The 23,563-nt window shown below is 43.7% G+C and overlaps 1 protein-coding gene and 1 long non-coding RNA gene across 25 annotated transcripts in view; one reads left to right on the forward strand and one right to left on the reverse strand.

Moving 5' to 3' along the window:
• ZMYND11 (zinc finger MYND-type containing 11) overlaps nucleotides 1-18,264 on the forward strand; it is a 133,033-nt gene extending 114,769 nt beyond the window's left edge. For 17 of the 24 annotated variants that reach the window (XM_045465265.1, XM_045465276.1, XM_045465261.1 and 14 more), the window contains 7 exons: nucleotides 604-681; nucleotides 1,526-1,644; nucleotides 6,785-6,992; nucleotides 7,341-7,409; nucleotides 8,200-8,472; nucleotides 8,789-8,974; nucleotides 17,368-18,264. In XM_045465265.1, coding sequence (XP_045321221.1) covers nucleotides 604-681; nucleotides 1,526-1,644; nucleotides 6,785-6,992; nucleotides 7,341-7,409; nucleotides 8,200-8,472; nucleotides 8,789-8,974; nucleotides 17,368-17,490 — 1,056 coding nt within the window. In that variant the 3' untranslated portion in view covers nucleotides 17,491-18,264. Of the gene's footprint in view, nucleotides 1-603; nucleotides 682-1,525; nucleotides 1,645-6,784; nucleotides 6,993-7,340; nucleotides 7,539-8,199; nucleotides 8,473-8,788; nucleotides 8,975-17,367 lie in introns of all 24 variants that reach the window. The other 7 variants (XM_045465257.1, XM_045465255.1, XM_045465254.1 and 4 more) reach the window with 1 other exon arrangement.
• An 854-nt stretch (nucleotides 18,265-19,118) lies between these two features.
• LOC123591262 lies at nucleotides 19,119-20,844 on the reverse strand. Its single transcript, XR_006709194.1, has 2 exons — nucleotides 20,342-20,844; nucleotides 19,119-20,121 (listed from the first exon to the last, which is right to left on the reverse strand). It is a non-coding gene; the product is annotated as an uncharacterized LOC123591262 (long non-coding RNA).
• Nucleotides 20,845-23,563: the final 2,719 nt, after the last annotated feature.

Below are 23,563 nucleotides of genomic sequence, written 5' to 3' on the forward strand. Positions count from 1 at the left end.
TTGACCTTAGTTTTTTCATTCATTCCACAAATATTTATTGAGTGTCTACTATGTGCTGTGCAGGGTGTTAGGAGAGAGAAAGTGGTGATTGAAGTACTGCTTTTTGCTCATGGGGCTATATTCTTCAGAATATACATTCTGAAGAAAGAGGCTCAAAAAAGAAACGGACAGAATATGTTTCTTCACAAGACGTGAAAGAGTGTTACGAAAGAAAACAAGGACTAAGACAGAATGAGGGAATGTAAGGACTGCTTTTATTGGTAATGGTACTTAAGATGGGTAGACCAGAAAGATCTGTCTGCTGAACTAGCATTTAATGTGCATATGAACCAGAAGGAGGGCGGGAGCCAGGCAGGGAGTGGAGGCCAGACCTCCTGAGGAACTGTCTTCTGCTCCAGGCCCGCCTGGGACCATGGAGACGGTCTGAACAGGAACGTGGCAGGCTCTCCTAGTATTCATTGAGAAATGAAAAATGTGATCTTAAGGAAGAAAATTCAGGACTATCTGTGCACATGAGAGAGAATGCTAATTTACATGGATCTGTTTTATACAGTTTGATGTTCATGTTTTGTGTAGGCTAAAATAGTTGCTTTTCTTTTTTAGCTGGATGAACTACAGCTTTGCAAGAATTGCTTCTATTTGTCAAATGCTCGTCCTGACAATTGGTTCTGCTACCCTTGTGTATGTGAAATTTTGTGATTTTCTGTTTTTTACCTCTTTAAGTGTGTGATGTACTATTCTAAGCAAGGTTATTTCCAATTTATTTAAGGATTATAATCCTTCCTAGGTATTTTTCTTTGTATCATAGTATATACATGGGCTTAGTGAGCATAAAACCTGAAACACAGGGGAAACAACTTGGCATCATTACCCGTTTCTGACTTTAAAATGAGGAACTTCAGAATAAACCCTTAATAGATAATAGAGTGAACTTCTGCTCTTCCTGTTTTTTTCACAAGAAAGATCAGGCTTCCTGTATGCTTGTGGCTATGTGTGGTCCCCTGGAATGACAGGATTTCAGGAAGGTCCCGACTGGTCTGTGCCTGTGGTCGGGGCTGCACCCAGCCCTGGGCGTGCCAGGCTGCCTGTGGAGGACGCCCCTGTGCTCCTCAGGTGCTCTGGGGTCTCTGTGATTCCCTAAGCCTGGAGCAGGACCTCAGACTTGCACATCTCTCACAGGCTCCCAGGTGCTGGAGTGCACCTTACAATGCAGTGAGGGTGTTGTGTTTGCCACTGTTACTCACGGGGTCTCGCCTTGGAGACTGGCTCGTCCCTAAGTGCTGCAGGCTGTGTTTTCTGAGAGATGAGCGTCCATATCTCTGCTCTTATGCAGACTGTAAGTTTTTGGTGCTTTACTTGAAGGCAGAATCAATCCGAGAAAAAAAAAAAAGCTCTATAGGTTTAGGAGTTAAAAAAAAAAGTGTTTTCAAAATACTGCACTATACTTCCTAAGTTGAGCATTAATGACATGTGTGCATTTAATACTTTGAAAATAACATGGTTACATAAAACACTTTATTTCCAGATACCTAATCACGAACTGGTTTGGGCCAAAATGAAAGGTTTTGGTTTCTGGCCAGCCAAGGTCCTACAGAAGGAGGACAACCAGGTTGACGTTCGCTTCTTCGGTCACCACCACCAGAGGTAAGCGTGATCCTGCGCCCACCAGGGCTGACCTCTGAGTGACCCTTGGGGCATCCATCAGATGGTCCTTGGTATTGGGAGGGCAGAAACAGTCTGTAGTTCAGTTTGGAGAAACAAATCACATCACCTTGGTGTTTTGTTGTCGTCGTTGTTGTTGTTGCATTTATTATCCATTGCTCTATTTGGTTAATTATCTTTTCCTTTTTTCTTGAGAGTTCAATAGATAAGTGCAGGGGAAAAAATTAATAAAAACCAGGAAATCTAGTACCCAGAATAGGAAATTACTAATGCTTTGCCATTTTTGCCTTTTGTTTTGTTTTGGCTTTTAAAGTTTTTATTTAGTTCCAGTTAGTTAATATATGGCAGATCAGCATGTGGCCTGACGAGGCAGCTGACGACGATTTTTGCCAATGGTGCTTGTAGTTTGGGCTCCCGACATGGTGTGATGCAGCACAGGCTCGTGCTGGGATTGCGTGGTGAGGCGGGTGTGGAAGGGCTCTAAGAATGTGGCCACTTCATGGTTTGTGAAGACAGGATGCCATTTCAGGCACCTTTTCAAAGCTCTGTTAAAAGCCACAGACAAAAATAATCGACGTGGGAGCAGGAGACCATGTCGATCTTGCGATCCAAGGATGTGCATAAGAATTACATGAAGGGAACTGCCAGACATGGTATCCAGCCTATATTTTGAAGTTCCTGTTGCTAGGGAGATGCGTACAGCCCAGCTTAAAACTTTACGTTTTCATGATACAGTATCTGTATCCCAACAGTAAAAAGTTTCTATTACTGTAAACTTATTTTTTTATTAAAAAAAAATGTTTTTTGGGGCGCCTGGGTGGCGCAGTCGGTTAAGCGTCCGGCTTCAGCCAGGTCACAATCTCGCGGTCCGTGAGTTCGAGCCCCGCGTCAGGCTCTGGGCTGATGGCTCAGAGCCTGGAGCCTGTTTCCGATTCTGTGTCTCCCTCTCTCTCTGCCCCTCCCCCGTTCATGCTCTGTCTCTCTCTGTACCAAAAATAAATAAACGTTGAAAAAAAAAATTAAAAAAAAATGTTTTTTAATGTTTTTATGTATTTTTGAGGCAGAGGCAGAGCATGAGCGGGGCAGGGGCAGAGAGAGAGGGAGACACAGAATCCGAAGCAGGCTCCAGGCTCCGAGCTGTCAGCCAGAGCCTGATGCGGGGCTCGAACTCACGAACCACGAGATCATGACCTGAGCCGAAGTCAGACGCTCAACCGACTGAGCCACCCAGGCGCCCCTGTAAACTTATTTTTGCATAGTTACGTATTTCATACAAAGAATGTGAACTATACTATGAAATTATAGCTGCCTCTTTCATTATGACATCAAAGCCTTAAAGTATTGTTCTGAGTAACATTGTCACTAATAGCCGTGACTGGACACTGATGAAAGTTCACAGATACTAAAAGTAAAGGGGAAAAATAGCAAGTCAGCTACATGATCTAAAGGCCTTTCCAAGTATTTAAATGTCTGTTGTGCCTGAAGATGTGAGGGTTTTATGTAACTGTCATCACTGTGAGAAACTATGGAACAAGAGACTTTATTCCTCTCCATAGTGAATTTTTAGTCTTCATTTAATTTAAATAGAAGTTTAGTGGCAAGAAACCTACGGATAGTGTAAGTTTCCAAAAACGTCGTTCCGTTCCTTCAGAGACAGATGCATCCCTAGCTGATGCATCAAGGCAGGAAACATGGGTAATCCCACCATTGACTACAGAATGAATGCTTTGACTGTATGGATTATGAAGTAGCGGCACATTGTATTGGGTTTGTTACCGTGCCCCATCAGAACGGGGATGGAGGGGTGGGGAGGCCTGGACAGGGGTACGGAGGGCGGCCTCCGTAGCAGTGGAGAGGGCCGGCGGGCTCCACCGTGGCTCGTGCTCTGGCATGTGCTTGTCCTGCTCTGGTCTCAGACACGGTGTTCAGTCTCTCTCAGCCTTGTTTCCTCACTTGTAAAATGAGGGCTTCCGTAGCACATCTTGGAAGAGTTTCTCTGTAAGGGTTAAAGAAATGTTGGTACGTTCTGATCTAAGCATGGTGCCTGGTGTGCAGCAGATACTTAATAAAAGTTTGCTTATGGTACAAATATCCAAACAGGGAAGAAGTTTCATTAGTTAACCTAGAGAAACCAAGAATTCAGTTACTTTAAAAAAAAAACATACTACTAACTTAGAACTGATAATCGGAACTTTTTAGCAGATTAAAAATTTTTTCATCCATTTTCCGACAGCTTTATAGTATCTACAACCTTGAGTGGTATTTTGATAATGTGAGTTAATTTGTCTTATGTCATTCATTATACAATGCAGATAGTATTTTAAAATAATATTTGAGGTAATCTCCTTGGGTCCTTGGCATGTTTGTGATCTGAACAGAAAATTACAACATAAAATTCCATTGCCAGAGTTTTTTTTTTTCTTCCAAACTTATTACTTCCTGGAATCTAAAAAATCTAAAAAATTCTGGACAGATGGCTCTCTGAGGACTTTAGTTTAGAAAATACAGCTGACCCTTGAACAACAAGAGGATGGGGGTGTCAGCTCCCCCCCAGTCCTAACTCACCTATGACTTTTGACTCCCCCAAAAGCTTAACTATAGCCTTTCTGATAATGTAAAGTTAACTCCTGCTTTGTATGTTACATGTATTATATGCTGTATTCTTACAGTAAAGGAGGAGAAAATACATTTACAGCCCTGTCCTATGTCAAAACAGTCTGTGTATGAGTGGACCCCTGCAGTTCAAGCCAGTGTTGTTCAAGAGTCAACTTTAACAGGTCTACAATTTTACTCTAAATTCAGAATCTTTTCCTTTCCTTCTCTGGTTACAGTGTGCCTCATAAAATACTTGAACTAAATGAGTGATGAGGACATACCTTATAAGTTACACTGTATCTTACTGGCATATTTGATTTATTAGAAGCAATCTTTATACAGTTACAATAATGAGTTTTAATTAAGCAATATGTTACCAACCAAGAGGAGATGGCTAATAAAGGCCTAGCAGCAAGTTTTCACTAACACTGTTTTTAGCGTCATAACTGTTTTCAGGTGCACATCTCGGTGGTGTTGAGTGCATTCATACTGTTAGGCAGCATCACTACCAACAAGTGTTCTTTTGCCAGTTCATCCTATCTTCGTACATAGGCAGGAGAAGGAAAATGTATATAAATCAATGGTCTTACACAAGTCCGCCCTGTGTGCTCGGCACAGAGTGTGCTGCCCCTCCCCAGGGCCTATGCAGACTATGACCAGGAAGAAAGGTGGCTGTGACCCCACTCACTGGAAGTGGGGTTTTGCTAGGATTTGCACGGCTGGCCTGCCAGAGGACAAAGTAGCGGGGCGGTCTGTGTCAACAAGGCTGAATCTCTGCTGCAGGTGGCCAGGGGCCCCGGGAGCCGGCAGGGGGCTACAGGCAGGAAGGAAGCACACCATTCCGAGCTCATTTGCCATCAGGTTACCGAGCCATTTGATTCCGCGTGTGTTCAGAGCCTTCAGGATTGACAGATGTGCAGACAGAGCCAAATTAGATTCTGCCTCTTTTTATTGGACTTACCCTGAATTGTAGGGTGTCTTTGTAGATCGGATTGCCAGAGATAACCAGAGAACCTCTTTAAAAGTGGCATCTGATCCCCTGCAGTCATGGAGGGGATTATAGGAGAATGGGAACGTGTGTGTGAACCACACTGACGCTTCATTACGTCTCATGTTAAGAGCAGCCTGAATCAGTTTTCTTGTATCCAAGGGATAAACAGATTATTTAAGGAGAAAAAAAAATACCAACAGGTCACAAATTAGTTCCAGGTAGTCAGCACTGTTAGTGACACAAAGGTGTCTCAAAAACAGTTTTTCAAAAGTGCAGTTTACTTTGGTAGGGGGCCTAATGAAGCACTGATGTCAGATGAGACACTGTGGACGTAATATTTACAGATCGTTACGTGGCAGGTCACGGCTCCAGCTGTCAGCATATTTAATCTGGAAAGCCTGTGGCCTCACGTGCACAAGCGAGTTCCAAGTCTGCACTTGTGGTTTGTGTGTGTGCACCGCGCTTCCCTCGACCCTTTGGAATAGTCATGAGGCCGGTGTTTGTGACACTCCGTCCCTGCTGGCCGGAGTGGGGGGCAGGGGGAGCTGACCTGGCACACATTTAAACAGGAGACAGACAAGAATCAGTCTCTCGGTGCTTGTGTGCTGTTCCTCACTTGTCCTGGCTGCTCCAGAGAGCGTCTCCCTAACTGTGGCTCGTGCACCTTGCTGTTTTTGGTCTTGTTTGTGACATTCCCTCTGCCAGTAGCTCCTCTTACGGGGCCTGGTATACATCGTCCTTGTCCTTCAGGCCCGGCCGCAGCTGTCTTCTTCTCAGGAGCACCCGGTCCCTTCACAGTTGTGACAAACCCAAAGAGCCTTCATGGCAGAGGCTAGAACTAGGATGCTTGCACCCAGGACTCCGGCCCCTAATTCATAGCTCTTACCCAGCGCATCTGGGCAGCGTCTCCTCCAGCGGTCCAATGAGGCCGGAACATGGAAGCGGCCCCGTGCGTTATTGGAGGAGCGGCAGTGCCTTCTGCTGGCACGCGGTGGAGTCCAGTGGGGTGACTGGTGCCCAGGGAAACTTTCTCGAGAACTGAATCAAGTTTTACATCCAGTGCTTTTGGGTCAGTACCACACATAATGCAGAGAACCTTCCGCTCCTACCTGAGCACCTGGCTGCTGAACGGTAGATGCTGCGAGTCTGAATGTGATGAAACGTAACATGGGGAGGCAGCGTTTGCCCTCATCTTGGTGCACACGTATCTGCAAACACACACACCTGTAGTTGTGGTCTGCACAGAGCGAGTCTTGAGTAACAGAGTGGCAATGGGAGGAGACGCTGGAAAAAGGACTTAGGAACAGGCTAACCGGGTTGAAGAAGGCCGTGACGGTGCTGAGGGCTTTTGAGGTATTTGAGAGTCGGCCCTGTTCCGAGAACCTGTCCCCTCCTTCCTCCTCCATGTGGGTCTCCCACCCCCCCCCTCCCCCCCCCCCTCCGGCCATCGCAGAATCTCCCAAGGCCTACTTTGCAGTGGGGAGAATCTGCTGCCGTTTTGGGAATTTCTAACTGTATCTCTGCGGTTACTTGAAGGGCCTGGATTCCCTCTGAGAACATCCAGGACATCACGGTCAACGTCCACCGGCTGCATGTGAAGCGCAGCATGGGCTGGAAGAAGGCCTGTGACGAGTTGGAGCTGCACCAGCGCTTCCTTCGCGAAGGAAGGTTCTGGAAGTCTAAGAATGAGGACCGAGGAGAGGAGGAGGCAGAGTCCAGCATCTCCTCCACCAGTAACGAGCAGGTGGGTGTCCCCATCAGTCACGGTGAGCGTGAGCGCTGCCAGTGCACGTTCCGACGGTTCTCCTTCCTTTCGTACAAAGGGGTAACGGGCTCTGCCAAAGGTATCAAAACCAGTTCAGGCAGACAGATAAGCAGCCCTGATCCTGCCTCTCTTCCGTAGGCACATTAGTGCCCACCACCACACCTGTGCGGGAGTTCCGTGGGTGGTGACCACGTGGCCGCGGGTGTGCTAAATGCAAAAGGGGGCGGGTTACTCGCTTCTTCCCTGTGGGCCACGGCCAGTGTTGTCAGCACAGAAGTGTTTCACAGCATCTGGAGTAATGTGCTGTTGTTTTTATGACGCCCACAGCTAAAGGTCACTCAAGAACCAAGAGCAAAGAAAGGACGACGTAATCAGAGTGTGGAACCCAAAAAGGAAGTAAGTGGCCCGCCTTGCAGTGTCCAGGTGGCACTGCAACAGGAAGTATCTCCCAAGTTATGGTCAAGACGGTTGGCTCCAACGTACGGCACTTGTGAAAAGGCACTGCCGTCAGATAACGTCAACCAGGTTGGAACCCGTCTTCTATCAGTAGAATAAGCCACACACAAACCAGAAGTCTCCTATCTCAGACCAAGTCTGGCTAAGTGGGGGGGCGCTTGGCTGCATTTCCTGCAACTCTGCTGGTTTTCTAGTAGCATGATTAAAAACAAAGCACTTGTCCACTACATCAATTGGGTCAACCCTGAAACACTGGAGGAAACGAGGGTTAAGCTCAGCCTTTTAAAATGATAAAGTCTGTTAATGCTCTAAATCCAAGGATTAATCTTAGCACAATTCCAAATACTTAGTGAGAAGTGGTTTAGAATTTTAGGATATCTGTTAATGATCTAGTCCAAAGAAGTGAGTCTAAACTGATAATGGTTTAAGTTTTAAATATTTTTGCTTAGGCTACCTGAAAAGCAAAGACCATAGTATTATATGCAATGACATTATAAATGAAGATCCTACTTAGAATTACCGTCTCTATTAATCGAATGGAAGTTTTGAGGGTTTAATTGTGGTAAAATCTGCATAACAGAATTTCCCATCTTAATTCCAGGTTTCTTAACTGTAGTTTATTACGTGGCTGTTTATGTGTATCGCTATGTTTTTATCCTAACAGAGCTTGTTCTTGAACTGGCGGACTGGTGGCTTTGTTTCACATCTGAGCACTGTCCTTACCCTTTAGGAACCAGAGCCTGAAACTGAAGCCGTGAGTTCCAGCCAGGAAATCCCCACGATGCCTCAGCCAATCGAAAAGGTTTCTGTGTCCACTCAGACCAAGAAGTTAAGTGCCTCTTCACCAAGAATGCTGCACCGGAGCACACAGACCACCGGTGATGGAGTGTGTCAAAGCATGTGCCACGACAAATACACTAAGATTTTCAATGACTTTAAAGACCGAATGAAGTCTGACCACAAGCGAGAAACGGAAAGAGTTGTACGAGAAGCTCTGGAAAAGGTAAAGCCCCCCCCCCCCCCCCCCCACGAGGACCCTGAGTGTGACGAGAGTTTTCCCGTGGTGGGTTATTAGCAGCTTTCACGTGGGCATCCTCCAGGCTGCTCCTTTGTAAAGCCAGGAACATAATAAGACACCTTTGATAACATTTCAGTTAATAGTAGTAACTTGTGTTTCTTCATCGAAGGCGTTGGGAGCTTTTGATGGGTTGGAGGGGAGAGGGGTATCCTCGAAGTAGACGTGGTATTAGGGTTCTCTTCAGGGTGATGGTCCGTGTGAGCTGAGGGCAGACTGTTACGGGCTGACCTTTTCATTTCAGCTCCGTTCCGAAATGGAAGAGGAGAAACGACAAGCTGTAAATAAAGCTGTAGCCAATATGCAGGGTGAGATGGACAGAAAATGTAAGCAAGTAAAGGAAAAGTGTAAAGAAGAATTTGTAGAAGAAATCAAGAAGCTAGCAACACAGCACAAACAACTGATTTCTCAGACCAAGAAGAAGCAGTGGGTAAGTATCCGTGTTTTTCTGAAAACGCACCACCCAGTGTGCTGTAGATGTGATGAAAATCCGTTCAGGAAGACCTATGTGGAATGTGCAAAGTTCATACCTGAAGTAAGATCAAATGTGGAATCACCAGCTTTAGTTAATTTTAAAATTTTTATTGAAAAGTCCTCTCATCTGTGAAGCCACATGACGAGTATTGCTCAGGAGTATTTTGTTAAATTGGGATTGTGAAGTGTCAGTACAAATTCAGCGCATCTAGTTCACGTGACACGTCCGCCGTGCGGGGGACGTATGTGGACAAGCTGGCCGGCTCTTCCGTCTGCCTGTAACTCCTGGTAGCCAACCTCTCGGTCGTGAGACCATACATGTCAGCATCCCAACGGCAAGTTAAAGATTTTCACATTTTGCTGCCCAACGTTTATCCATTAGACTCTTTTCAGTCGATTTACTTTTTGATCGTAACAGCTCACTGGTCTGTAACTCCACTTAGAATCTGACGAATTGTCCCCTTTCACGGTGTCCTGTTTGTCACTCTCGTCTTCCCCTAGAACAGGAGCTCTGGGCGCATGTGTCCACCCATCTCAGCTAACTGGTGGTGGAAACGTTTTACTCCCAAAAACTCATCGCTTGTGTTTTAATTTTTTTTTAATGTTTATTTATATTTAAGAGACAGAGACAGAGTGCAAGTGGGGGAGGGGCAGAGAGAGCGGGAGACCCAGAATCCAAAGCAGGCCCCAGGCTCCAGTGGGTTTGAACCCACACACTAAGATCGTGACCTGAGCCGAAGTCAGATGCTCAGCCGAGTGAGCCACCCACGCGCCCCTGGCTTGTTCTTTTTAATAAGTAACTGTAAGAAGTTTTGTGATTCTTCATTTGATCCAGACTACATTTTTTAAAGTATAATTTATTGTCAAGTTGGCTAACATACAGTGTATACAGTGTGTTCTGGGTTTGGGGGGTAGATTCCCATCTCTTACATACAACACCCAATGCTCATGCCACCATTTTCTTTTTTTTTTTTTCTTTTTTTTTTTTAATTTTTTTTTTTTCAACGTTTATTTATTTTTGGGACAGAGAGAGAGCATGAACGGGGGAGGGGCAGAGAGAGAGGGAGACACAGAATCGGAAACAGGCTCCAGGCTCTGAGCCATCAGCCCAGAGCCCGACGCGGGGCTCGAACTCACGGACCGCGAGATCGTGACCTGGCTGAAGTCGGACGCTTAACCGACTGCGCCACCCAGGCGCCCCATCATGCCACCATTTTCTGAAGAGGGTCTTTACATTACAGTAAATGTTTCCTCAGAAAAGTAAACATTATAAATACTCTGATAAAGAAAAAGGGGAACTTCACGTACAGTTCAGGAGAATCTGTAAAGATGACCTGAGAGGAAGAGCAGATGAATGAGATAAATATCACTAGATGGGAATGAAGGTGTGCTCAAAATAATGACCAGCGCGGAGCCCCAACACTACGTCCATGATGCTGTCTTCATGCAAAGACTAGAGAAAGCTAGAAAGTGGGCAGTAGATATATGGGAAGAACGCCCATAAGTTTACTAAAGGATCAAAATGGGAGAGGAGGCTGGAGTAGGGCATGAGGACACTGCTTTTTCTAGCATGTTCCAGCTGCGAACGAGCAGAAGCTGTGCTGTTAGACCTGCTGTTTATCTAAGTCCACGCAGAAATGATGCTATGCAGTATTTCCTTTCTCAGGGATGAACGGTGCTGTGCTGTGTGTACGTACATACTGCATCTTCTCCGTTCACCCATTCGTGGATGGACACTTAGTGAATGCGGGGCTATGGGTATCTTTTCAGTATCTGGATTTCATTTCCTTTGGACACATACCCATACGTGGGATTTGCTGGATCAAAGAGTAGTTTGTTTTTTTATTGGTCGAGGAGCCTCCACACTGTTCTCCAAAGCACCTGCAGCACTTTGCATTCCCACCAGCAGTGCACGAGGGTTCCCCTTTCTCTGCATCCTCGCCAACACCTGTTGACTCCTGAGTTAATTTTAGCCACTCTGACAGGTGTGAGGTGGCATCTCAGCGTGGTTTTTATTTGCATTTCCCAGATGATGAGAGACAGGGCCCTGCATAGATCTTTAGAATTTTTTTAAATTAGGTGATTGGTTTTTTTCCATTGAGTTGTAGGAGTAGGTTATTTGGGGCCTGAACCACATATGTCAGATACAGGATTTGCAAATATTTTCTCCCCTTCCCTAGGCTGCCATTTCATTTTATTATTTCCTGTGCTGTGCGGCAGCTTTTTAGTTAGATGTGTCCACTTGTTTAGTTTTACTTTTGTTGCCTGTGCTTTTGGTGTCAGATCCAAAAAAATCATCGCCAAGACTGATGTCAAGGAGCTTTATTGCCTGTTTTCTTCTAGGAGGTTTATGGCTTCAGGTCTTACATTCAAGTCTTTAATCCATTTTGAGTTAACTTCAGTGTTTGAGCAACGAAAGTGAATCTAGTTTCATTCTGCTGCACGTGGCTGTCCAGTTTTCTGCCTTTCATTGACGAGACTGCCTTCTCCTATTCTCTTCCACCCCTTTGTTGTAAACTCATCAAGCGGACAGTGCAGGTTTATTTCTGGGCTCTCTGCTCCACTGAGCTGTGCATCTGTTTTCATATCAACACCAGATTGCTTTCGTTTATACCCATTTTTTAAATGAGGAATTTTATGAGCTTATGAGATTATGAACAGAGTGACTAAAGAAACACTCTGCTTGTCATGTCTGGTAGATGGGTAAATACAATTAAATCTCACATTACAAAATAATAGAACATTGCCGGACAGAAAGTATGTAGGTATGCCAAAGTATTTCAGATGCCAGAAAATGGATGTTAAGATGAGATACGAACAACAGAATGTAGTACGGATAGTACACTCTTGGAGTACACCCACAAAGAAAGGGAGAGATCAAGAATGAAGGAGTGCACGCCTAAATAAATGTCAGGGTACTTGAGAGAAAGGATGGCACTGCTTAAGACACGATTTAAAAGTGGGGAAATGAAGAAAGAAGTTAAAACACCTGGTCGAGACTCACATGAGTAATTAGCACATGCCCAGGATTTAAACTCAGATGGGATTCATTTCAGCTGTTTCCAAAATTAAAACATGCTGTCCATGCTTTTCTAATAGTAACTTTACTGAAATTGCAGTAAGGATCACAGGAGACATCCCAAAAGATTGATTTTGATAAGAAAGTACAGCGTATGCAATGAGGGAGAACGAGGGTAGAATCTTAGGTACCACAATGTAGACTGCTCCGCCTGGTCCCATCCCTGGGACTCCTCTACCTTTATAGGTCATTCCGTCTGTATGGACCACCTCCAGGTGCCGACACCAAGTGCATCCTTCTCTTCCTTGCCAGTACTGGTTCATCCTCACTGTGTGTGTCTGGGGTCTCACTTTTCTGTTGCCAACTCAGCTTGAAACTGTAGTGTTTATGTTCCCCGAGTCCAAACAGCCCAAACTAGATGAATTCTTCACCTTTGTGTAGACCAGTTTTTCACCCTCAGTTCTGTTCACATTTGGGCCAAGAATTTCTTGTACACAGGCTGCCCTGGGTACCATAGACGTTCAGCAGCATCCCCAGTGTCCATCCCCGGGCACCAGGAGTACCTGTTCTCCCCACCCAGGTTGTGACAATCAAAATGTCTCCGGATGTTGCCCAATAAGATGAAGGCTGAGAACCGAGCACTAGTTTCGGGTCAAAAGTGACCTTGATAATAGCATATCCAGTGGAGAGATACAAGTGAAAGAGTGCCTTCGGACTAAGAAAGAAAGGAAAGAGAATAATTGGTAGTAGGAAGTTTGGCAATTCTTGCAAGGAGTTTGTGAAGGGGAGCAGAAAAACGGGGGGGTCGATTGAAAGAGATGTGAGATGGAGTATTTTTTAACTGTGCTTAAACACACGTAACAGTGAAGACGGTAAATTTTAAGTGTACACTTCACTGGTATTAAATATACTCCTGTCGTACAACTATTACCACAACTTTTTTACCTTGTAAAGCGGAAACACTTTACCTGCTAAATAACTCACGCCCTGCTCCTGGTAACCACCATTCTGTTTTGTCTTCACGACTGCGACCATTCTAAGTATCTCTTAGAAGTGTGAGCAAATATATTTGTCTTTTTATAACTGGCTATTTCACTTAGCATTATGCCCTTCAGATTCATCCCTGTTGTGGCACAAGGAAGGTATCTTTTCTTTTTCGGGGTGAATAACGTTACACTGTGCATATGCACTGCACTCAGCTGTGCGTGTACTTGTCGATGGACGCTGGGGTTGCGTCCATGTGTTTGCTGTTGTGAATAATGCTGCTATGGACATGGGTGGACACATCGTTTTGAGACCTTGCTTTCAGTTGTTTTGGGTATGTAGCCAAAGTGGGGCTGTGGAATCTTAACGGTAATTCTGTTTTTAAGTTTTTGAGGAAATACTCTACTGCTTTCCACAGCAGCCATACTGTTTTACACTCTTACCAACAGTGCACACATGGGGTTTCAAATTCTCTCCAAGACAGTAGCCATTCTGACAGGCGCGAGGCGGTATCTGATTGTGGCTTTGATTTACATTTCCCTGATGATCAGTGACATTCAACGTCTTTTCATGCTTATTGGCCATTCTTGTATCTTTGGAGACCTGTCTCTTCAACTTCTTTGCCCATTTTTGAATCAGGTTGGTTGGTAGTTTCACAGGTTTTGTATCTCTTGTGGATAGTAATTGCTCACCAGATCCACGGTTCACAAATACTTTCTTTCAGTCTGGGAGTTGCCTTTCTACTCTGTAGACCGTGTCTCCTGTCGTACAAAACTAGAATTTTTATGAAGTCCACTCTCTTTTTTCTCTTTTGTTGCCTGTGTCCTTGGTCACATCCAAGAAATCATTGCCAAATCCAGTGTTGTGAAGCTTTGTGCTGCATATTCTTCCAAGAGTTTTACTGTTTGGGGCCTTACATTTAGGTCTTTGACCGATGTCGAGTTAATTTCTGTATATGCTGTTAGGGAGGTGCCCAGCCGCCTCCTTTGTGTGTGGAGATGCAGTTTTCCCAGCTGTGTTGGTTGAAAAGACCGGGTTCCCCATTGAGAGGTCTTGGCCCCCTTGTCAGAAACCCTTTCACTGTATATGTGAGGGTCTCTTCCTGGGCTCTCTCTTCGATTGCATTAGTCTGTATGTCTGGTTATGCCAATGCCACGTGGTTTGCCTACTCCAGCTTTGTGTAGTAGGTTTGAGATGAGGAAGTGTGAGTCCTCCAGTTTCTCCTTAGTTTTAGATCATCTGGGTTATTTAGGGTCCACCGAATCTGTAGATTGCTTTGGGTAATATGGACATTTTAACGATATAGGAATTCTTCCAGTCCACAAACATGGGATGTGTTTCCACTTACGTCTTTACTGTCTTTCAGCAGTGTTTGGCAGTCTTCATCGTGCAAGCTTTTCTCCTCCTTGGTTAAGTCTGTTTTTTATTTTAGTTGTCTTTGATTTGAAACAGAATTTTTTTCATGGTTTCCTTTTGAGATTGCTCATTGTTCCTGTTAGAAATGCAGCTGATTTTAGGACCTTCCATCTGCCTCCTGTGCTGAATTCGTTTGTTCTCATAGCTTTGATGTGGAGTCTTAGGCGTAGAAAACTCTAAAGATGGAGCCATATACAAACCAGGTAAGTTTAGTTCTTTTCAAGTAGGGGTGTCTCTCTTGTTTGCCTGATGCTGTGGCTATACTTCCTGTAGTTGAATACAGGTGGTTAAAAGTGGGTGCCTTTTTGCCTTATTCCTGACTTGAGGAAAACTTTCAGTCTTACTGACTCTGATGTTTGCTGTGGGTTTTTCATATTGTGGCAGTTTCCTTCTATTCCTCTTCTGCTGATTTTTATCATGAAACGGTGTGTTGCATTTTTGTCTGATGCTTTTTCTACATTAGCTGAGATGATCATGTGTTTTTTTTTTTCCTCATTATGTTGATGTAGCATATTACACTGATCGATTTGGTGGTGTATAATCCTTCTCCTGAATTCCATTTGCTAATATTTTGTTGAGGATTCTATCCCAGTGTCCATAAGCCATGTTGATCTATAGATTTTGTTTCTTGTAGTGTGTCTGTCTGCCTTTGATATCTGGGTTATGCTGCATTCATAGCATGAATTTAGGGAAGTGTTTCTGGGGTGTCTGGGTGGCTCAGTCAGTTGAGCATCTGACTTCAGCTCAGGTCATGATCTCGCAGTTCTTGAGATCGAGTCCTGCATCAGGCTCTGTGCTGACAGCTCAGAGCCTGGAGCCTGCTTTGGATTCTGTTTCTCCCTCTCTCTGCCCCTCCCCTGTTCATGCCTGCTCTCAACAATAAATAAACATTAAAAAATTTTTTTTTAATAATAAAGGCAGTGTTTCTGCCTCTTTGCAGTTTTTGGAAAAGTTTGGGAAGAATTGCTATTAATTCTTGTTTAACTGTGTGCTAGTATTTAGCATCACCAGCAAATCCAGTGCTTTTTTTTTTTGATATTTTTTTATTAATAATTCAGTCTGCTTAAATTTGAGTTAGTCTTTAGTAGGTTTTGTGCTTCTGGGAGTTTTTCCATTTTATCCAGGTTATTCAGTTTTCTGATGTGGAATAGTTAATGGTACTCTTAGAATCCTTCATATTTCTGTAGAATCCGCAGTAAGGTTCCCACTTTCATTTCTGATCTTAGGAATTTGAGTTCTCTCTCTTCTTAGTCCATCTAGCTAAAGGTTGTCCATTTTGTCAATGTTTTCAAAGAACCATCTTTGGATTTTATTGATTTTTGTCTGTTTTTCTGCTCTAATTTATCTCTGCTAAACTCTTTATTATCACTTCGCCTTGTAGGACTTCACCTGAGTATTTCTTGCAGGGCAGGTCACAAGTTCCCTCAGCTTTTGTGTATCTGGGAATGTTAAAATTTATCCTTCACTTTTACAAGGACAGTTTTTCTGAATATAGGATTCTGCATTGACAGTACTCTCTTTTAGCACTTGGAATGTATCAGTCTTCTGGCCTCCTGGTCTGGTAAGAAATCTGGTGGTGATATACTGATGATCCTTTGACATGTGACAGTTTGTTTCTTTGTACTGCTTTCATGATTCTAACTTGGGCTTTTGAAATTTTGGAGAAAATGTGTCTTGATGTGTGTCTCATTGAGGTCATCTGACTTGGAATTTGTTGAGTTTCTTGGATATTTACGTTCATATCTTTTATCGGATTGGCAAGTTTTCAGCCGTTATGTCTTCACATTCTCTCTCCGCGTTCCTCTCTCCTCCTGGACTCCCATAAGGAGTATCTTGGTGCATTGGATGGTGTTCCCCAAGGTCTTTCAGGTTCTGCTCATTCTTCTTCTGTCTTGTTAATTTTCCGTTGTCCTGTCTTCACTCAGATCTGTCTTTGAATTCCTCTAGAGAATCAGTGTTTTGCTTTAAAGGACTTCCAGTTCTGGATTTTCTTTCTCATTTCTTTATTTTAGAGCATGAGCGGGGGAGACAGGCAGGGGTGGGGGATGGGGCGAGTCTTAAGCAGGCTCCATGCTCAGCACAGAGCCTGACACGGGGCACAATCTCACAGGATCCCAGGGTTAAACCCTGTTAACTTTAACTCTCTCCACATTTCTTTTTAACACTTGTCCTAAAGATACTCAAAGAATTAGATAACATCTCTGCCATTAAGGGCCTTTTCAGGGACAGCCTTTTTCTCAGTACGCCTTTGTTATTTTTGTTGGTATGGTTGGACACTGGAAGCTAATAACATGGTAACTCTAGAACTCCTTTCTCCCCTCTTCAGCTTCGCTGATTTTTATTGTAGGCTTTGTGCTGAGGATCAGTCTGAGGCATAAACTTAAGGACTTTTTGGGTCTTTTCTGAGTGTTTCCTTGGACATGCACTGCAGTTAGTATTACACCATGCAGCTGGTGGTAGGGGGCAGCGGCTAAAGTGTAAGAGCTGAAATTGACTAAAATTAACCAGAATTTACTGTCCACAACTTACCCTGGGAATAGCCAGCCTTCAACAGACTCCATAGTTGCAAAATAGTTCCTGAAGACTGATTCTACCAATGCAGTTGTCCACATGGGGAGAGATTCCTGGTGCTTCCTGCCCTGCCATCTTTCCAGAATTCTCTCTCTTTAGGTTTGTATGCTAATGGGAATGAGCAGTAGAGGTGAGAGGTTTATGTGCCAGGTAAGCTCACATTTGCTGCTGACTAAATGCTGCAGCTTCCATTGCCCTGTTGTTCCTGCCGTTCAGCTTGGCGCATAAAGCATACTTGATGTTCTTGGTGATACGGCTGAAGGTTGAGCCACAAAAATCTTTAAAAGCAGAGCGCTCCGCAGGTCTCCAGTGTTAACCGCTCTCCGAGTTTAAACGTGGCCCTGATTTCTCGTCTGCAGTGCTACAACTGTGAGGAGGAGGCCATGTACCACTGCTGCTGGAACACGTCCTACTGCTCCATCAAGTGCCAGCAGGAGCACTGGCACGCCGAGCACAAGCGCACCTGTCGCCGGAAAAGATGAAGGCGGGTCTCGCGGAGCACCAGCGACGAGTACTCTTCTCAGACAAAGCGGTTTTTGTTTCCAAGAAGCCAAAATTGTTTAGAATTTGCTTCCCATTTTGCACCAGCCTTTAAACACTTTTCGTGAAGAAATTTTGCACAGTAGTTTAAATCTTTTGTTAATGCTCCTCCGGAGTTTTTCAGGGGGTAAAAGTAACATCAGTGGAGGGTATTATTTTAAATAAATTTTAATTGAGAATTTGTTGCATTTTCAGCAAATTTTAAAACATTTTTAGGTTTTACAGAGATTTTAACCTTTAAACAACAGATCTTTAAAAAAACAACAGGTGAATACAAGTGAGTTTAACAAAGAAACATTTAAAATAGATCTGAATGTAAGAACTACAGAACTGTTTCAGAAATAAAACATACTACCTTGATGTGAAATTTATTTCTTAACCTTGTTGAGCTGGTTTTGTTCAGCTTAATTTACTGTTTAAAGGCATTATCTATCTATTGGTTATGCCAGTGGGTATATGATTGAATTTAGGGAACAGGGTTGACACAGCAGGTGCTAGTCCTGCGTATTTTTTCTTAAATATTTCCCAATTGTGTTTTTCATTATTTCTTTTCAATATATAACTTTTATAACAAATTATTAGCTTTGATCTTGTAGTTTAAAATTGCAGGGAACTGGGGTAATCTTTTACTGAGCTGGATCTTAGAGAAAATGAATATTTAAAATTTAAAGTTTGCACATTTCATCTTTGTCCTAACATGAGTGCTTGTAACAAGATAAACAAAAAATAAAAAGCCAAAAACTACCTTTCTCCATCCATGAAATTATAGATGAGGCATACAAATTTCTTTAATGCTTCCCTTCCCTCCCCAAATATCATCTGATTGCCTATTATCTGGTGTCACCTCGTATATTGTAAATTAATACTGAAAGGAAAGAAAGCACTTAAGTTTCACAGAGGCCGTTATGTTTGTAGTAATGGGTCATTGCCTACTAATGAACTCCATCACTGTACACAGAATGAAGAATAATGCATGTTAATTTTCTTGTATTAAAGATGCCGTGATTTGTAAAAAGTCTGTATTTTGCGGAATGTCTGGATTAAGAAGCATTACCAATAGGAATGGATCGATAGTTGAATAATGATTTTTTTATACATAGATATATAAAATACAGCCAGGAAAATGTTAAATTACTTTTTTTTAAAAAAAAACTCGCCATTTATGTTTTTCAAAGACTGATCTTAGACCAAGTCAAATTCCCATCTATCATTTAGTTATTTTTTAAGGTTAGAGAAATAATTTGTAAATATTTATTTAGACCTTTGATATTTATTAAAGCAATTACACACCATGGAAGTGAAAGAATCAGGAGGAAAACCTTTTAAAAAGTTTTCTCCAGGTTTGTCAGGGTCACTCTAAAGATGAAAATGTAACTAAGTCTTCTGTGAAAGAATCCTCCATCCGGTCCTGATGCTGTTGAGGTGGTGACACAAGCTAACGCAGGCTGCTGCACCTGAATTAGGCAGTGACTGGGCATCTTGTTCCCTCCCTGTCACTGTGATGCGTCCGCATCGCCGCGGTGCCGGTGCCGTGGTCTGAGTGAGATCGTAACCGAGAACACTTACCTTCTCTGATTGTTTTTCAAGTTTTAAAACTTCGATCCACCCCTATGAGAGCAAGTATTGTGGAAATATTTTTGGTGTAAAATCATTCCAGAGTATGTACTATTTACCTGATAGCTGCATGAAAGTAAGATTCGTGTTACTTTGGCTTTTTTGTCTCCGTTGACACGGTTGCAACATTTCCAAGTTACTACAGTGTGAAAACTGTGTGTTTAAAAAAAAAAAAAAACAAAATTAAAAAAAAGAGATTGTGGCCTGGTTTTGTAAAAGTTTTAGGTAAAATTACAACTGATTGTTTTAGGAATCACTATTAAAATTTTTTCTGCAAATCATAAAGCTATATCAAGGTGTTGAGCTTGGCCACTATGCACATTGTAATTACTCATTGTGGCTGTCCAGTTCTATGATGCATTCTGGCATTTTGTAAGCTGCTCTGACTAGCAATATATAGATTCATTTAATGTGTTAACATTGGTTAATAAATGTATTTAAAAAAACTGGCTTTAATACATTGTCGATCTCCCCCATTCCCCTATACCGAAGCAGACGTGGCCATCTGACATGGTAACCCTGTGCTATGGGTTATCCCCTGGTGACTTCAACTTTCTGTGCACAGTGTCTTAAGCGTTCACTTACACATTTGAGTTGCGTTTACTTTTATCAGTCCACAAAACGACTGAAAATACTTGGACCAGTTCTTGAAACTTTTAGGTCTCATACCAAGCCCATTTTCTTACTTTTTATGCTATGGGCTGAGCGTTCACCACATCTTGCATCATACCCACCTGTGATGCCTGTGTCCGTGCAGGTCGGTGTCACCCTCCTGACCAGACTGTGATGCAGTGTGGCTCAGCCCCTGTCTGTGCCTTCAGCACCTAATTCAGTGGTTCTCAGACTTCTGACGTGAGGATCACAAGAGAGCTCATCGGGACATTGCTGGGCCCCAGCACTTGCACTGCTCACGGCTTCCCAGGTGTCAGTGATGGGGTCATCCTTTCTTGAAAATACACCTGTGTTCACCAAACAGACTGCGTAAATTCTGAGTATTTTACAGATTTCTGGGGCCCATCTACAGGCTCCCCACCCCTGGAGGGATCCAGATCCCTCGGGTTAAGAATCTCAGATCTACGGGATTGGAGAGACAGAAGTCTGACAGGCAGGGAGACAACAGCAGTCCTGTGGCTGTGACCTAAATCAGACCGTCTCACAGTCCACGTGCACGCAGATCACCTGGGAATCTAAACTGCAGAGTCTGACCCGGGGGATCTGGGGTCGGTGGAGCAGGTGTGGTGCCACTTTCGTACTTCAAGTGATGTTGATTCTGCTGCCCAGGGATCACAGCTGAAAGGTAGGACATTGAAGGACACGTAAATTAACAAAACCACTACTGCGCTAAAAACCACAAAATAATGCTGTCAGATGAAAGCCTGTAACGGGCACATAGATAATTTTAAATTATTTAATAACCATGTTAAAAAAGGAGTAGGTGACAACTTAATCTAATATAGCCAAAATATTTCCGTATTTACTATACCCATTAATGAGATATTTACATGCTTGTTTTGCACTAAGTGTTCAAAACCCAGTTGTGGATTTTAGGCCTTTAGCCACCCCCGTTTGGACTAGCCACATTTCATTCCCTGATGAATGATGGCTGATGGCTGATGACTACCCTTAATGGACAGAGCAATCTGAAAGAAGGCCTCTGTCTTCCCGAGGGCGTGCCCCATCACTGCCTTACCTGTGGACAATCTTCACTAAGCACGTGTGTATTAGAAGGCCTACGTGATACCGAGGAGCTGACAAGAAAATCTGTTTTTGCCAGAATTAGAGCTAAGGGTAGGTTCTTGGTTGTTTCAGAGTATGAGATTTAGAGCTTAGAAATCACCCAGGCAACACATTCTAAAGTGCCATTTCAATTAGGCAGCTCTGGGAAGGCATCCTAGAAATTGCTATGGGTCTAAAGGGTGGTTTGAAAACTCTTACCCAATCTAACTTCTTAATCTCACACTGGAGAGAAAGCTGAGGCCCAGAATCGCTCCAAGTCAAGACCCAGGTTCCTAATATCTGCCCCTTGAAGATTGTGGGTGGCTTAATAAAGTCGTGCAATGATAACAGCCCTACCTTCCAGGAACGGGGCAGAGTATAACCGAACGTGTAGAATGCTAAGGGAACTCAGATGACACAGTGTATAAACGTCATTAATTTAACAAATATTTGATCTACAGCATCTGTGTTAGATGCTGAGTATATAATAATGAGAAAAGACATTTCCTGTTCCCATGTACTTTCTGATCTAGTGGGGGTATCGAATACATACAACATTCTACTTATAAACCAGAGTTAGGTGCAGTGAAGAAAAAACTACAAGACTGTAGGATACACAGCACAAAACGTAGAAGGGGGACGAATTAGGGAAGGCTTAGAAATCTTAGGTGAGGAGTCAGCTAGAGAAGCAGCATTACAGAAGAACCACTATCGATTTGGGGATGCCTCCTTTTTCTCCTTCGTATGTTTACTATGCACATTACTTTTAAGATCATAAAGTTATTAAAAGTCTTGCTGAAGGGGTCTACAGGGCTTTAAAAAGTTTTTTTTTTTTTTTTCCTTCCGGGTGAAGAAAGAGATTTGATGTGGTTACGGACACCAAAGGACAGGAAGAGGGGTGACTGTTAACCACCAGAGGATAACCAAAGGATTAAGTTCACAGTGACTAGAGGAGACAGGGGATGGTACAGGAAGTGAAGATCTGGGAACACGACACCTGAGAAGTTGGTTAATGAACGAGAAAAGAAAAACAGACGAGGTAAGTTAGATTTAGGACAAGAAGAAGAAAGAACGCTAAACTGATGTCAGCATCATGGCGGGTAAGATGTTCGACAAAGAATCAGACCGCTATCTGCCAACCAAAGTGCGCTTATGGCTGCTGTGGGATCCAGCACCGTGTGTCCAGGACCCAAGAGAGTCTCATCCACCTGTGCATCCGATAATAGGCAGACACAGCTCCCTCTGAGCAGGAGGAGCAAGTGAAGCCAGTGGGGAGCAAGGATCCTGCCCCAACCCTTCTTGCCACAGTCAGAACAATACCTGGAGAGTGTTGACCCGGGCAGATTCCCCAGAATACAGAGCAACTGCAGACACCCAGGAACCCCGAAAGCACTTTGGTTCCCAGCTTTGCACCTCGCCCCCAACTCCCCCCGCAAGGAAAGACGGCATGAGACTAACTGGAGGCCACAGTGACCTCTGCACAGGAGAGGAGGCACACGGCCAGGGGAGCCTGGCCACCCCAGTGCTGCAGGACTCAGCCGCAGAACCCGCAGTCCTCTGTGACCGGCAGGAGGAGGAGAGGAGGACGGAGGCAGAGAATGTCACAGGGCAGTGAGTGGATGCAGTTTCTGATGGCTGCACTCAGCAGGGAGTCCAACCTGTAGCCTCTGGGGGCACCACACACGGGGACCTCTGCACCGGGTCCAGGGTACCCCCGGTGCCCCAGAGGGAAACCCACGCAACTCCCTGCTCTGCAGCTGCTCATTATGTTCCTGAGCTCAGCAGCCAGAGCAAGCTCTGAGACCGGAAAAAAGCCAGGCTATGGGGCAAGGGAGAAACCACAAGCATCACTCCCACCGGAAAACAGGAGAGCGGTTTCCTTTCAGTAGCCAGTAAGATGAATTGTAAGAACCAAAGATGACATAGAGCTTAAGAATTCTGCCACAAGAGGGAACGAGAAGGGTGGAACAGGTGTACCATCCAAAGTCAGAGATAACCCAGGTAATAACAACACAAACCAGAACTTACTGAAGGCAACTAGCAAACCTTTAAACAGGAGTCTCCTACTTCAAATGCAAGAGCAGCATTGCAAAAATGCAAGGAACATGAAAAAAATCAAGAAAACCATCAAAAGTTAATTCTCCAATAATCAAGCTTAAAAACGTGGAATTTTGTGATCTAGTTAATAAGTCGAAAAATAGCTGTTTTGAGGAAGCTCTAAGTGCTACAAGAAAACTCAGAAAGACAATTCAGTGAAATGGGAAAAAAACCACAAGTTTAAAATAAGATACTTCCCAAGGAGATAGGAATCACCAAAAAAAAAAAAAAAAAAAAAAAAAAAAAAAAAAAAAAAAGGAACCAAGTAGAAATTGTGGCTTGGAAGAACTCCACAAGTGAAATGAAAATGCAATAGAGCACATCTTCAGTAAAGCGAATGGAAGACAGAGTACGTGACTTATAGGATGGGAATTTTGAAATAACCTGATTAGCAGACAATACAGAAAACAATGAAAAAGATTGAAGAAAGTCTACGTGCCTATGGGATTCAATAAGAAGAACAAATACTAGGGATGCGTGGGTGGCTCAGTTTGTTGAGCGTCCAACGTCTGCTCAGGTCACCATCTCCTGTTTCATGAGTTCGAGCCCTGCGTTGGACTCTGTGCTGACAGCTCAGAGCCTGGAGCC

Source organism: Leopardus geoffroyi, chromosome B4 (genome assembly GCF_018350155.1).
Source record: "Leopardus geoffroyi isolate Oge1 chromosome B4, O.geoffroyi_Oge1_pat1.0, whole genome shotgun sequence".
Lineage (NCBI taxonomy): Eukaryota > Metazoa > Chordata > Mammalia > Carnivora > Felidae > Leopardus > Leopardus geoffroyi.